This window comes from Hyaena hyaena, unplaced genomic scaffold (genome assembly GCF_003009895.1).
Source record: "Hyaena hyaena isolate Hyena2069 unplaced genomic scaffold, ASM300989v1 scaffold_54, whole genome shotgun sequence".
NCBI lineage: Eukaryota > Metazoa > Chordata > Mammalia > Carnivora > Hyaenidae > Hyaena > Hyaena hyaena.
In genome coordinates this window covers 715,639-730,370 of record NW_024080685.1, presented here as the reverse complement: position 1 = coordinate 730,370, position 14,732 = coordinate 715,639, and the positions used below count along the sequence as shown (strand labels likewise).

The following is a 14,732-nucleotide window of genomic DNA, read 5'->3' as shown; positions in this document are numbered from 1 at the left end:
AAGAATGATATATGTTATCTAAATCTCTTAAAATTATAGTCTCCCATTTCAGTTTTCTTCTTGATGCTAAATGAGGATCTTTTTATTTTGGTATTTTATGTTAATGTCTTTTTGTTTTTCTTTATTAAAATAGGCAATACAGCCCTTACATATGCTTGTGCTGGAGGCTATGTAGATGTTGTAAAGGTGCTCTTGGAATCCGGTGCTAGTATCGAGGACCATAATGAAAATGGTCATACTCCTCTTATGGAAGCTGGAAGTGCTGGACATGTGGAAGTGGCCAGATTGCTGCTAGAAAATGGGGCTGGCATTAATACGCATTCCAATGAATTTAAAGAGAGTGCCCTTACATTAGCTTGTTACAAAGGTACTGTATAAAACATTTTTTAAAACAAAATTTTTAAACACATGAAATGACAGTTATTTTATAGAATATAGTTTTTAAATTAAAAAGCAAATTAAGAGACGGTTATAGAATATAGTGTGTAATTAATGTAAAGTGTTTCAAAGTGAAATATGTAAAATTTTAAAATATAGACTTAATATTATAAATATTATATGTCAGTGAAAAATGACTGTTAAACAATTCAGCTGTTTTGTCCGAAATGGTTATTTAGTTTTAATTATGCCCTGTACTTTTTAATGGTTTTTGTGTCAGAATATTTTTCGTGGTTCACACAAAAGAATCCTATTGATTCCAGAAGTATTTAGCCTGTAAATTTAAAAGTAAATAAAATGAAAGTAGGTAGAATGATCTAATAATAGGAAGGAGCTTAAGCTATTTCTCATGATACTAAAAAAAAGGAGAAAAATTGAAGAGATAGGAGATTTGAGAAATGAAAAGTAGTGTGAAGGGAGTTTGAATTCTAAACAGTTCTAGAGGATCGGCAACACATTTCATAAAGTTAGAAGAAAGAGCTGGTTGAAAGTGAGAAAAACACCTACCCATACATAGATATGTATATGTATATAAAAAGAGTATATGATATTTTAAATGATGTCAGTCAATCTGAAAATATTGATAATACAGAAAAATACCCTCCTTTGAGTGGGCAAGACAATTGTCTGGGAAGTGGCTTGGTCTTTAGTTTATTGCTCTAGATTCTAGATTCTAAAAACATAATCACAGAACCACATACTTCTCAAATGCTACCTTTTTGACAGATAAAATGGCTATTAACTAAGGAACTTTTTAAAAAAGCAAATTTTATGTCTACTTTTATATCATCTGCAGTTGTGTCATCTTTGTATCATAATATAAGTGATAAAATTGACTATTAAGTATCAAGAAACAAGTCTTACAAGGCAAGGCACAAAGTTTAAGGAGGCACTTACTCTTAATGGCTGAATTACTTCACTCACCAAACTTGTGAGGGAACACTTCCTTAAATTTTACAACGCAGCCCTTGATTGCCCTACCCTAGGGCCCTCAGGTTGTTTTGTTTCATTCTATTTTAGAGTGGCCAAGGTTGTGTGAGGTATTTTGGAAAACTTTCCTTTAAAAACAATGATTAAAATAATCCTTAAATACATATATGACTAAAATATAAGTTAAATGTGAAAATATGCTCTATCTAAAGTGCTTTTGATTGGTGTTAACAGAGCTTCAGGTAAGTATAGTTAGGAAACACAGCTGAGATCCCTTAACTTCCCTAGTACTGTTTGGTAATTAGGAAGAGGCTTCTGTTCTTTGGGAGGAGAAGAATTAAGCCTTGGGACAGCCTCTCCAGGGCAGGTTGATGATTGGGTGGTTCTCTCCCCTTTTCACAAATACTTTTGAACCCAGAACTGGCTGTTTTTACTATTTAGTCCCAGCTGGCCAGAAGAGCTTTGAGACGGGGCTACATATAACTACTCTTCCCTCTATCCTTTGCTGGTAGCCACACCCTGCTTTCCAAAGGGCATCTGAGGTTGGGGCTTACAGGCTTTAATTAGAAGCTGGATATAGAACTAAGCTGGTGGAGAACATCTTTTCTACTTACAAGGATCCATGGACCCTCTCCCTTTCCTCTTATTTCGGGTGAGGTCTTCTAGGACATAGATTGACAAGGAGGAGATGGGGAAGGGATAGAACTCAGGCTGAGACTGAACATGTTGTTGTGGATCTTTGGGAAGGGAGAATGACAGGAAAGGGAGGGAGGTAAGTAGGTAGCAAAAACAAGATCTGGCAGATGCTACAGTTACTCACTGAAGTTTTAAGTGTTTCTGATTTTATCATCCACTCCTTCCTCTTAGTCCTAATCAATTGAGAATTGACTGCAACTCTTTCCAAACAAAGTTGGAAAAATATTAGTCATTTTTCTACTGTTAACTTGCATAGTGTCTGAAGTCGTTGTCTTTTTAACTACTCCTGAGATATCTTTATTTGAACTGAAGCATATGGTTTATTTGAAGCTACATAAATACAAATACAAGGATGTGAGTGTGTGTGTGAGTGATTATATCTAAATAAATGAATAAGTGTAAATTAAATGGTGTGGTTTCAAAACTATTATTTTATATATGCAGTTCCCAACTTAAAAGCAGATTGTTCTTAAAAAATTTGAGTTAGTAATTGAAACTTAAAACACATTTCCTCATAGAAGTAGCTGCAATTATTGTTATCCCAGGCAACTAATTCACAAAAGCTAATTTGTTCCTGGGCATAAATAAATATAGCATGCCTCAGCTCTTAAAAGGTTATAGAAGGGATATTCTGGGTTTTAGATTTCAATATCTTTACTTACTTGCAGCGTGGATTGTGGTAGCGGCAACGGGGTAAGGAGTAGAAGAGCAAGAATCACTTGTATAATTTACGTGAGACTGTTGAGGGTGATTTGTAGCTGACTTTAGTATTATGCTTATAAATTTATTACTATAAGTTAAATATAACCTTTTAAAATACTGTAATTTTTTCCTATAGTTTTTGGAATAATAAAATATAATAATCTTACACATTTTTGGTTTAGGACACCTAGAAATGGTGCGATTTCTTTTGGAAGCAGGCGCAGATCAAGAGCATAAAACAGATGAAATGCATACTGCTCTTATGGAGGCTTGCATGGTAAGACTGGTGAAATACATACATGAAATGTATCTGTATATTTCATAAAGACAGTGCTAGCATATGATGGGCACCTTATCCTTGAGTTCAAAGATTTGTTTACTGTAGGTTTATTGTAGAGTAGAACCTCAGCTATCTGAATTATGACTAGTGTTCAGAGCCAGTTGTATGCCATTGACTTCTATTAAAGATGCTTTCTGGAGCTTTACAGCACTACTTTTATTTTCTTAGTCTCATATAACTATGCTGGTTTTACATAGTTGGTACAAAAAGCAACTATTTAAAAAGTTGGTGCAAGGATATTAAGAAGAATGTAAACCACAAGTATGCATATAACACTAAGCATAGCAGTTACATCAAACCAAAAATTTTATTCCTGAAAAAATTGAAATTAGAGTATTATTTGTGTAACATAATTCCCCCTATATGAATGGTCTTTTCTGAGCTTTTTAATTCCTTTTGTAAGAACTTTCTTTTTAGAGATTGTACTTAGAAACAGGTAATAATAGTACTTTTAAACTTCTTTATCTTGGTATATGATTTGTGGCACAGAAATGGATCAGAATAACATAGACAAACTTAAGAGAAAAGCATGCCAAGGATGGAAAAAGGCACCAAATGAATTTAAGTTTCTTAGCTCCCCTTCAGAGAATGATTATTGAAAGGATGTTAAATTTTAATTACTAATTTTTAAAAATATTAGATAGTTAATTAAAACCTGAGTTATCTTTGTTTTTTTAATTGCCATGCTAATACTTCCTTTAGTAGGAAGAAACACGAGTCTTCTTTAAAGGTCTTAAATGTCCATCTGTTAAAATTAGGATAATATCCTTCTCTTGAGTTGCTGTGAGGATTAAATAATAGAATGTTTTTAAAATACATCAATACTATCCCCATGATAAGGAACTTAAAACATCCTTGTAACCACCCCTAGGTTAGAAAGTATGTATATTAAGAAATTCAATTTTAGTATATGTGCTGCCGAAGCGAGCACTGTATATTAAGAAATTCAAATAGAGCATTCTGTAGATGTAATCAGTATGTACTAGAAGTGTTATAAGTAGATGAAAGATATTGGTAGTGGCCAGACATTTTGAAGCTTGCTAAGAGATTGGGGTTTTAAACTGGACTTTAAAGAAAATGTAGGAAAGTGTACCTCTACAGATAGAGGTAGAAAATTCTGAGCCGAAGGAATGTAAAATAACCTTTGTAATGGAGCATTAAAGTTGTGTAGCATGGCAAGCACAGAGGTAAAAATGGGTGTGATGTGTACAAAAGAAGATGAAATGTCTGTGAGGTAATATATATAAGGAAAATTTATATTAGAGATAAAAAAAATTAAAGAGTCTTGGAGTTGTCAATAGTTAGGAAAGCTGTAGGAAAGGGAGACCAGCAAAGGGAACAGAAAATAGTAAGAGAGAACTCTCCTTTTTCTTTTAATTTTCACTGGCATTTGAATGTTGAACAACAAAAGGAAGTACCATGTATATATTGTGTCCCCTTTCCCCTAACACATTATCTACAATTCTCTGCATTCTCCAAAAAATACTGCAATTTTTTCCTACCTAATCAAAAATTTGCTTCTCTTCAAGGTTTTGACGAAAATTGTACTTTCCCTTTCTAAACTTAATCTGTTTAGCATTTAAATATATAACAAAGTGCTGATGTTATTTCATAGTAGTCTTCTGTTTCATGTACTTAATGTCTTTTTTTCTCTAATGGTTAATAAGCTTCTTGATTGAAGGAAAGTATTATTTTTCTACATGTTTCATAGCCTCAATCTATTTCCTTGTCTATGCCACAGAAATACAGATAGATCTTAATACTTGATTTTTCAACTGTTAAGTGTAGATTTGTTATTCTTATTTGACTATCAGTAAACCTTCATTGTACAATAATTGAGAAGTCTTCATATTTTTAACAATTGTGTTTAATGGTGCTGATTTAATTTTTTTAATTGCATTGTAATTAGGATGGCCATGTTGAAGTAGCTAGGTTACTGCTTGACAGTGGTGCCCAAGTAAACATGCCTGCTGATTCATTTGAGTCACCGTTGACTTTGGCTGCATGTGGTGGGCATGTGGAACTTGCGGCTTTACTTATTGAAAGAGGAGCTAGCCTGGAAGAAGTCAATGATGAAGGTTATACACCACTGATGGAGGCAGCTCGTGAAGGGCATGAAGAAATGGTGGCATTACTCCTAGGCCAAGGTAACCATACCAGTGTAAACAGTAAACCAAAAATGTGTAAAACGTAAGATTATAATATTACAAAACTTGGGTTTCTGTATTTCATCTTTTTAGCAGGTGTGTAACAAGATGTTGTCACAAAAACAATAAGGTATTTGCTTTGAAAATAGCTTTCATACTGTGCTAAACAAAGTCAAATAGACTTCTTTAGTAGAACTTTCAGGTATCATGTGCTTTGTGAATAAAAACAAAACTGGGTGAGGTAGGGGTGTAGATTATGTAGGGGCGTATATGAGATTTGACATTTCTCAAAGTGGTATATTGAGAGAATTCCTCTTGGGGCAGAGTACCTATTACTAAATATTTGATATATCTAGTGTTTCATGGAACATAGTACGGGAAATCCTACCATAAGGACCAACTTGAGGAGACTGTGAGAATGTATTTATAAGAAACTCTCAAAGTATCCTCACACATTGAGCTTTTCTTTTGGGAAAAGTGAAACGGTTACTTTGCGGTATTAAGATACCTTTAGTTTAGACGTAATCTCTTATCTCAGTATTTATTTGTAGTCAAGTTTTATATCTATTTTAGTAGTAAGGTTTTTGTTTGGACAAATTTAAGAAGAATGGCACATTAAAAAAACACAGGCAATAACTTTAAAAGCAGAGGTATTTAGCACACTTCTTAGGTTTGAATCACAAGTTTCTTACCTTCTGTGTCTGAATTTTGTCATCTGTAGGGTTGCTGTGAAAGTTTATATATACATATATATGTACACATATGCGTACATATGTGTTTATATATGCATATATAAAGCTTTTGGAACACTGTGTTCATATAGTGCCTATTCAGTATTAGGTATGGTGACAGTGATAGTAGTGATACTGGTAATGTTGTTGTGACCTTGGGTAATTTAATGCACCTCAATTTCCTTAGCTATAAAGTGGTGCTAATAAGACCATGTAAAATGCTTTCAAATATTACCTGGTAAAGAGTAATAGTGTATTAAATATTAGCTTTCATCATCATCATCTTGAATCTTTATAACATGGGAATGTAGTTTATATTCCTAAGGCCTTTTATCACTTGGCACACTTACGTACCTTCTGGCTGAATAAATCTTATTCCAGCTGTGTGCACCAAATGTGGACTTGTGGATGTATTTTTAATAATTTTTTCTTTATTCCTACTGACTCTCAGGGGAGTAGCACTATATTATTTAGTAAAATAATACAAACATTCATTTTTGAAGTATAGTTTATTAGTAAACAATCATGTCTTGCTTATCTCTGGACTTTCTTAAAATAATGAGAATTTTCATCCTAGGAGCAAATATCAATGCACAGACAGAAGAAACTCAAGAAACTGCCTTGACTCTGGCTTGCTGTGGAGGCTTTCTGGAAGTGGCAGACTTTCTAATAAAGGCAGGAGCTGATATAGAACTAGGGTGTTCTACCCCTTTAATGGAAGCTGCTCAAGAGGGTCATTTGGAGTTAGTTAAATACTTACTAGCTGCAGGTAGGCATTTTTGCATTTGGAAAGAGTTTTTTACATGATTAATCCAAGTAAAAATGTTATAATAAAGTAACTTTTTTGGTTATGATAACACTGAATGTATATTTAAAAATGTGGTGAAAAGTTGTGGTAGACTGTTGTGTATATTCTTTACAAGTAATTTACCTTGTTTCTGTTTGAAGTATCTGTAGCTTTAATTTCAAGCAATCATCTAATTCTAAATTTTTTATTTTTTGCTTTTAAAGATGCTGACAGTTATTCTTTATTCCTAGAAACGGATAAGGCTGTTTTATCTAATTTGAAGAGATATGGCTTATATAGAAGAAGTTTCTATGTCCATCATTTATGTCCTGTGATTCTTTTATTAAGTCTGTATTGTTTACTACTACTACAGGAGCTAATGTTCATGCAACGACAGCAACAGGGGATACAGCACTAACATATGCCTGTGAAAATGGTCATACTGATGTAGCAGATGTCCTACTTCAGGCGGGAGCAGATCTGGTAAGCTATGTCACTTTTTAAGTCCTAATACTTAAAACCAAGACATATTAATTAAAAGTTCAGTGGAGATTACAGATAAAAGGCATTTCTTCTAATTTTATGTTGGCCTTTTTGCCACTTTTTGTCTCATTTGGTCATTTTTTTTTCTACATTGTTTCGTGGCCATTATTTTTCTTTTTAGCTGGGTTATACAGTTGATTTCCCTTACCCTGATAAAAGGGAAATTTTGTATTAGATATATTAATGTGAAGTTTTTCTTAGATACTTAGGTAATTTTAGAAGATAAGTATTTAATAAGTAAGTAGTCTTTTCCCCTCAATTTACAACTTAGTAAGAAGGATGAAAGACTGAGTTCATTGTAAGGTGCAGTATGTATGAAGAAGTGTTACAACAAAAGTATAGATAATAAAGAAGCTCAGAAGGTAAAGACATCATCTGAGAAATTATATTTTGGGCTGATTAAGGTTTAGAAAGGTGGATGTGAAAATGTTGTGACAAAAGAGATAACCCTTTTGGAAGAAATAGTGTGAGGACAGCCTGACAGGGAAGGAAAAGCAAACGTGTGGGGGGGAAATAGTCTTCCAGTTGAACGTGTGAGGAAGTAGAAGTGAGACATGAAAGGTAGTTAAAACTTAAGTACCCATATGTTCATGGAGCTGAGATTAACAAGCAAATGTGTATTTTTGTAGAAGTTCATAGTTTATGACAAAAATTCACAGGCAAGCAGAAACAGACTCCTTCATTAACTAGTTTTGCAAACTTTAACTTCTCTTTCCTAATTTATGGAAGGAAAGAGTGGAATCGAATTACCGTTGTGGTCTTTTTCAGTTCTGTTTATGTTAGTACAGCTCATGAAGCCCTTATGGCATGTTAGACTGTAATTGTGAGCCTATTTCTTCAATATTAGATTTTGAGCTTCTTCAGCTTAAGAACTACGTTTCTAGTGTTTACCACAGTAGCTGAAACATAACAATGTATCTTGCTTAGTTAATTGCAATTCAAACAACTTAGTGTGTGGCTTAAGAAAAGACTCAAAAGTTGTTCATCAGATGTGTGTTAATATATATATATTTATATATATTCTCAGTTACCCAGCAATCAGGAGAATACAATACATTCTCCATCCTTTTGAAACCCAGAAATCTCTAGTAGTATCTTAGAGTTGGTGGGTTTGAGATACTAAATCACTAGCCTTGTTGTTTTCATATAAGATAACATGGATTTAATAGGAGGTCCATAAAAAAAGGGGATGTATTTGTCGAAATTCATACAGGGAGGATGCAAGGTTACAAAAGGAAAATCGCTTGGAGTGGATGAGGATAGTGCTAATAATGCTGATTGGAGAAGGGCTCTGCTAGAGTGCCATTCACTGTTCAAGTTCCCCAGTCCTTTTGGTAGAGAAAGAAGGAAAAATTACCCAGATGGATTTAGATGAGGGCGTCACAATCACATGAATATAGTTTCAGTTCTTAAATTATAGCTGTAAAACATGTTTCTAATTTGAGATTTTTAAAATTTAAAAATGTATTCCCTATCAAAGCATGATACTTAATATATTCAGATTTAGAAATTAGTCCAGTTCTTTTTCCTTTTGATTTCACTAGCAATTAAATATCAATTAAGTCCATGTTTTTTAAATAGGAACATGAATCCGAAGGTGGAAGGACTCCTTTAATGAAAGCTGCAAGAGCTGGTCATGTTTGTACTGTTCAGTTCTTAATTAGTAAAGGTAGGTTTGGGTAAGCAGTAGTTTTTTCCCCCAAAGGTGTCTATTCCTTGCCCTTGGATATTTAGAGATTGAGAGGTAAAGAACAAATTTTGGGTATGACTGGTGGAGGGATGCTACTGAGATTTTTGTGAGTGGGTGGTTGATAAACATCCTGCAGTGCATAGAGCATCTCCAAACAGTTCCATAGTTCCAAACTATGAAGGAGGATTGTCATACTGAGTACCACCCTTGTTGAGAAACACTTATATAAGAAGAAATTTCTCTATGTAAAACTTTGAGGGTTTAGATAACTTAAAGTCAATTCTGTTTATGTAATAATATATCTTGAAACCTGGATTTTTATGATGTTTATGCCACTGAGTTACTTTAAGGCAAGTCACTTTTCTACTTTACATATCCTTGGGCCTAAGCTTTCTTCTTTGTAAAATATAGAGAAATGGTCATAAATACAGCACAAAACATATTCAAAATTGAAATGTGACAAATCATGACAAATGAAACATATGTGAAGATTTTCATCTATGGTCAGTAATTCTACTTTGAATATCAAAAAGCATTTTAAATGACTATCATATTATTACTTCCTTTAAATTATTTGTAAGGTGTTTATAAGTTCAAGTTGAAATAGTTTTGTATGCAGAATTTGTCATACTCTTTTTTTTTTTTAATGTCTATTTATTTACTTTTGAGAAATTGTATGTGCACAACTGTGTGAGAGGGACAAGGGCAGAGAGAAAGAGGGAGACATTGAATCCCAAGCAGTCTCCATGCTGTCAGCACAGAACCCTATGCAGGGATTGATCCCACGAAACCTGAGATCATGACCTGAGCCAAACTCAAGAGTCAGATCCTTAACTGACTGAGCCCCCCGGGTGCACCACAGACTTCATCATATTCTTAAGTATAGGATATGAAAGATTTTGCTTTTGATTCGGTGTTGATAAAAGAAAGACTATACAAGCCATGTACAATTAAAAAGGTAATATATACCATTTCCTTCTTAGCAAAAATACTCAAGTTTCTAATTGTTAATAGCAAAAGAAACTAAGTCAGAAATAACTTACTGGTCAAATTATTTTAGGCAATTTGAATACTTATTTGTGATGTATGTTTATACCATAGTATTCTCAATAATGGAATTATTTACATAATCCCTGTCCTCTCTTTTTGATAAATTTTAATTAATCTGATTCCATTTTCTTCTCTATTTTTTTTCCATTTCCCACATTGCCTAGCACACTGCTCTAAATCAGAGATGAATTCATACTGGAGGGGTAGTGTACCTGTTTTCATGCTCAGATATTTCCGAGTGAAAGAAGTCAATAGAACTATTGCTTTCTATTTATTAATTTTCTTTACATGGTTAGCCCATAAAGCGCATTGCAATTTACTTTTATTGGTGTTTAGTCGTTTTTTTTTTTTTAAGGAAGAACTTTAAATGTAGATACAATTTTGTTTTACTTTCTTAAAACAGTAATTACATTAGGAGTAATACATACATTTATCCTTCTACCAGTGCATACTAAAATATTCATGGATGAAATTATGTTTATCTGGGATTTGCTTTAAAGTAATTCAAGATGGGAGAGGAGAATTGATAATGGGTTTATGTGAAATGAAATTGGCTGTGTGTTTATAATCCTTGAAGCTGGGTAATGGGTATATAGATATTCATTATGCTATTCTCTTTATTCTTTCTGATTTTGAAATTTACAATAATTTAAGAAACAGCAATCTCCTAAGATGATTTCCCATGTCTTGTCTGTTTTAGGAGCGAATGTGAATAGAACCACAGCTAATAATGACCATACTGTACTGTCCCTGGCTTGTGCAGGGGGTCATCTGGCAGTGGTAGAACTACTTTTGGCTCATGGGGCAGATCCTACTCATCGTTTAAAAGTATGTAACTCAAATGTTTTGTGTAGCATTGTGAATTAATTCTTCACTCTTGAACATTACAAAATACCATCTACCAGTTCCATTTATAATGGCATTCTAAGCATATTCATTTTCTTCTGTTTTATTAGAGGAAAGTGTTCTTTCTAAACCTATGATTTGAATGTGCTGGGGCCTGTTGGCTTTATCATCCTTAATGGTCTGTAAATTAACTTATTTTTTTAAAATTTTTCTCCTTTCATGTCCACCCTTAGGATGGCTCGACTATGTTGATAGAAGCAGCAAAAGGTGGCCATACAAGTGTTGTTTGCTATCTTTTGGACTATCCTAATAATTTGCTTTCAGCCCCTCCACCAGATGTCACTCAGTTAACCCCCCCGTCCCACGATTTAAATAGGGTAAGATTCAAAATGAAAACATTTTATATTATATCTTTGTTGTCCTTCTTTGGCTCATAGTTCCCGTATAAACAGCTTTGACTGTAGTTTGTTATAATATGTAGTTCTCTTTAAAGGTATGCAGTTGAAATAGTAATGATACAATCTGGCTTAATATTCAGATTATAGATTGATGTGATTTTGCTTTGCTTTCTTACTATGGCAAGAATAACCATTTGAATTCAAAGTAAGTTAAAAAATGTTCTGGAAAACAATTTGGTACCAACATATTTTAAGTAAGTATGTCAGTGTCTGATAATAATGCCATATTACAAATATTTTGAAAAAGTCTTTGTAACTTATTCTTAACTTAAAGCATGTTATTTAATGGAGTGTGTAGGAAAAGCAGAGATATAATTGGTTTCCTTTGTCGTAGGCTCCTCGTGTACCAGTTCAAGCACTGCCCATGGTTGTCCCACCTCAGGAGCCTGACAAACCACCTGCCAATGTTGCCACTACTCTTCCCATCAGGAATAAAGGTCAGTTATACTTCTGAAGACTGTTTTGTACATGTTATCCAGGTAAAAATGATAAGATTACCAAAAAACCTAGCCGTTTATAATTATTTTTCCACAAGAAGTGAATTTTACGAAATTGACATAACAAAAAAAAATTTTTACTAGTGAAAAAGGCCTGTTATTGTGAGATAATAATTAATAGCACTGATTTATGCTAGAATTATCAGCATTAGCAGGAGAAATTCAGATGCTCATCTCTGATGCAGTTCTGATTATCCATGATTTCTTGTAATAACTGGTCATTTCTGTTTGTGCTAAAATGTTAGGCTGGGTGTAGTCGGGTGATAGTTTTGTAAATTACTTAAATTTCTGTAGTGATGTAAGGCATAAAATTAACATGTTAGATCAAAATTAAACTACATTTTAAAGTAACTGGTTTAATACAGATTTTTATCTGGGCTACCTTTCTCAGTCAATAATTGAAAGTTACTTCAGATATGCTTGTTTGTTTCTCTAGAATTCTGAGGTCCATATTTGACTTGTGGATGTTATACCATGCATGTTTTAAGTTATGTCCCAAAACATTACAGCTACCAGTTTGAATCACTTTTTCTTTTTAAAAAGTTTCACCTGAAGAACCAGTGCGATTTTAATTTTTTGGTTTTTGGCTACCTATATTATTTTACCAACAAGAATACTAAGTATTTCCACCAGCTCTTTATAATCACTACTACCAGTCTAGAGCCTTGGCATCTTTTTCAGTTGGTGTAGCAAACAACTGATTGCTATACCCATAGCCAGATCTGTTTATTCACCTGGCTGTCAGAAGATACAGTGGATGGCGTAGTCCAGCATCTTTTCTTCCAGGGAAACTGAATCCCAGTTCTCTACTGGCCAGGTAGCTGTGTGAATATGTGAATTTATATCTTGCCTTTATCAGTCTTGAAGATGATAGGCCCCCAACAAAGACAAATTTTAGTTGGATTTAAATTTCCCGGTACTTCTCAGTGGTTTGGGTACTCTGTGTGTATGTGTGTGTGTTTAAAAGGCATAGACTATCAAATGTGAAAAATCCTTGACTTAGAGGTCTAAGTTTTCCCTACATCTTAATAATCTAGCATTATTTTTCTGTTCTTATGATAGTTTTTACATATATATGACCAGATGAAGTATCTACACATAGCCTTAGATTTAACTTTAATTGCACCAGTTAGATCTCACAGACCTGCATCCCTCTATTGTCTGATTTTAGCCATGTGATATTTTTAAAATTAATTTTCCAAAGATTTCTCTATGCACATAAAATACATACATTTTATATTTATGATAAAGAAGGTGGATTTGTTTTTAAACTTCTTAACAGTGCATTTTCACCTTCTGTGGATATGATAACTTGGTGCATAACTGTTGGCACTAAACCTCCCAACAGTAACTCTGTAATGAGGATGCCATTCATGTGCACTTCTGAGGGGGTTTCTTTTTCACACAGCTGCTTCTAAACAAAAGTCCAGCAGCCATTTGCCAGCAAACAGCCAGGATGTACAGGGTTACATCACCAATCAGTCTCCAGAGAGCATTGTAGAAGAGGCTCAGGGAAAGTTAACAGAACTGGAACAGAGGATAAAAGAAGCCATAGAAAAGAATGCACAGCTGCAGTCCTTGGAACTGGCTCACGCTGACCAACTTACCAAGGAGAAGATTGAGGAGCTGAACAAAACAAGGGAGGAACAAATTCAGAAGAAACAAAAGATTTTGGAGGAACTACAGAAAGTAGAACGAGAGTTACAACTGAAAACTCAGCAGCAGCTAAAAAAGCAGTATCTAGAGGTTAAAGCTCAAAGAATTCAACTTCAGCAGCAGCAGCAACAGTCTTGCCAACATCTGGGACTACTAACTCCTGTTGGGGTTGGAGAACAGCTTTCCGAGGGAGACTATGCACGGTTACAGCAAGTGGATCCCGTTTTGCTTAAAGATGAACCCCAGCAGACTGCTGCTCAGATGGGTTTTGCACCAATCCAGCCTCTGGCCATGCCTCAAGCTTTGCCTCTGGCGGCAGGTCCCTTGCCTCCAGGGTCCATCGCAAATCTTACAGAACTGCAAGGAGTGATAGTTGGACAGCCAGTACTGGGCCAAGCACAGTTGGCAGGGCTGGGGCAAGGAATTCTGACAGAAACACAACAAGGGTTAATGGTAGCCAGCCCTGCTCAGACCCTCAATGACACGCTGGATGACATCATGGCAGGTGGGTTTATATTGTTATGAGCAGGTATCAAATATGATTTGGTTAAGGCGAGTAAGAGTGTGCCAGAATTTTTTTGCCGTTACCCAACTTGAGAACTATTTTTGGACTCTTGACCCATGTATATCCTTAAAAGTTTTAGTTCAATCTTAGAAGTTCTCAGACGGATACAGGTCGAATTAAAGATTAGCTCATGCAATACAAGTGACTGAAACTTTTTGGCTTAGCAGGGTAGGTTGGGGATCTAGGTTTTTTCAGTAGTGTGGTTGATGTTTGAGTTTTTGTTTTTGATTTTGTTTTTTCTCTTTAAGTTCAGAATACTAAGATTGAATTTAGGCTTTTGTGCTTCTGTATTCACACCAATAAACTGGGAAATTGATAGAAGTTGAAGTGCAAAACTAGTAGGACACATCAGGAAGCTTATTTGTGAACAGAAATACCTTATATCCTAATGGATCAGACTTCAAACCTGATGGATATTAAAACAAAATTTTTTTAACACCTTTACAACGATAATAAAGTACCAAACCAAATAGGGTTTGATTGTATGTCAGTGATTTTATCCCCTGTGAATGTTACTGTGCAGTCTCTTTCTAATTGTATTACGGGAAGGTGTGGTCCCCTGACATTACCGTAAATATCTTTCATGTGTAGACAGAGAAATTATATTCCGTTATAATTAGTTTCATTGCAAGAAGAAATCCTTTAGAAGGTTGTTT

General features: G+C 34.4%; 1 protein-coding gene across 5 annotated transcripts in view; it reads left to right on the top strand.

Annotated features, from left to right (window-relative positions):
* Positions 1–14,732, top strand: part of ANKRD17 (ankyrin repeat domain 17) — a 162,152-nt gene that overhangs the window by 89,439 nt on the left and 57,981 nt on the right. For 3 of the 5 annotated variants that reach the window (XM_039231011.1, XM_039231010.1, XM_039231012.1), the window contains exons 6-15: positions 134–367; positions 2,949–3,043; positions 5,016–5,253; positions 6,562–6,753; positions 7,145–7,254; positions 8,896–8,983; positions 10,755–10,882; positions 11,134–11,277; positions 11,693–11,795; positions 13,264–14,016. In XM_039231011.1, coding sequence (XP_039086942.1) covers positions 134–367; positions 2,949–3,043; positions 5,016–5,253; positions 6,562–6,753; positions 7,145–7,254; positions 8,896–8,983; positions 10,755–10,882; positions 11,134–11,277; positions 11,693–11,795; positions 13,264–14,016 — 2,085 coding nt within the window. The remainder of the gene's footprint in view (positions 1–133; positions 368–2,948; positions 3,044–5,015; positions 5,254–6,561; positions 6,754–7,144; positions 7,255–8,895; positions 8,984–10,754; positions 10,883–11,133; positions 11,278–11,692; positions 11,796–13,263; positions 14,017–14,732) is intronic. The other 2 variants (XM_039231014.1, XM_039231013.1) reach the window with 1 other exon arrangement.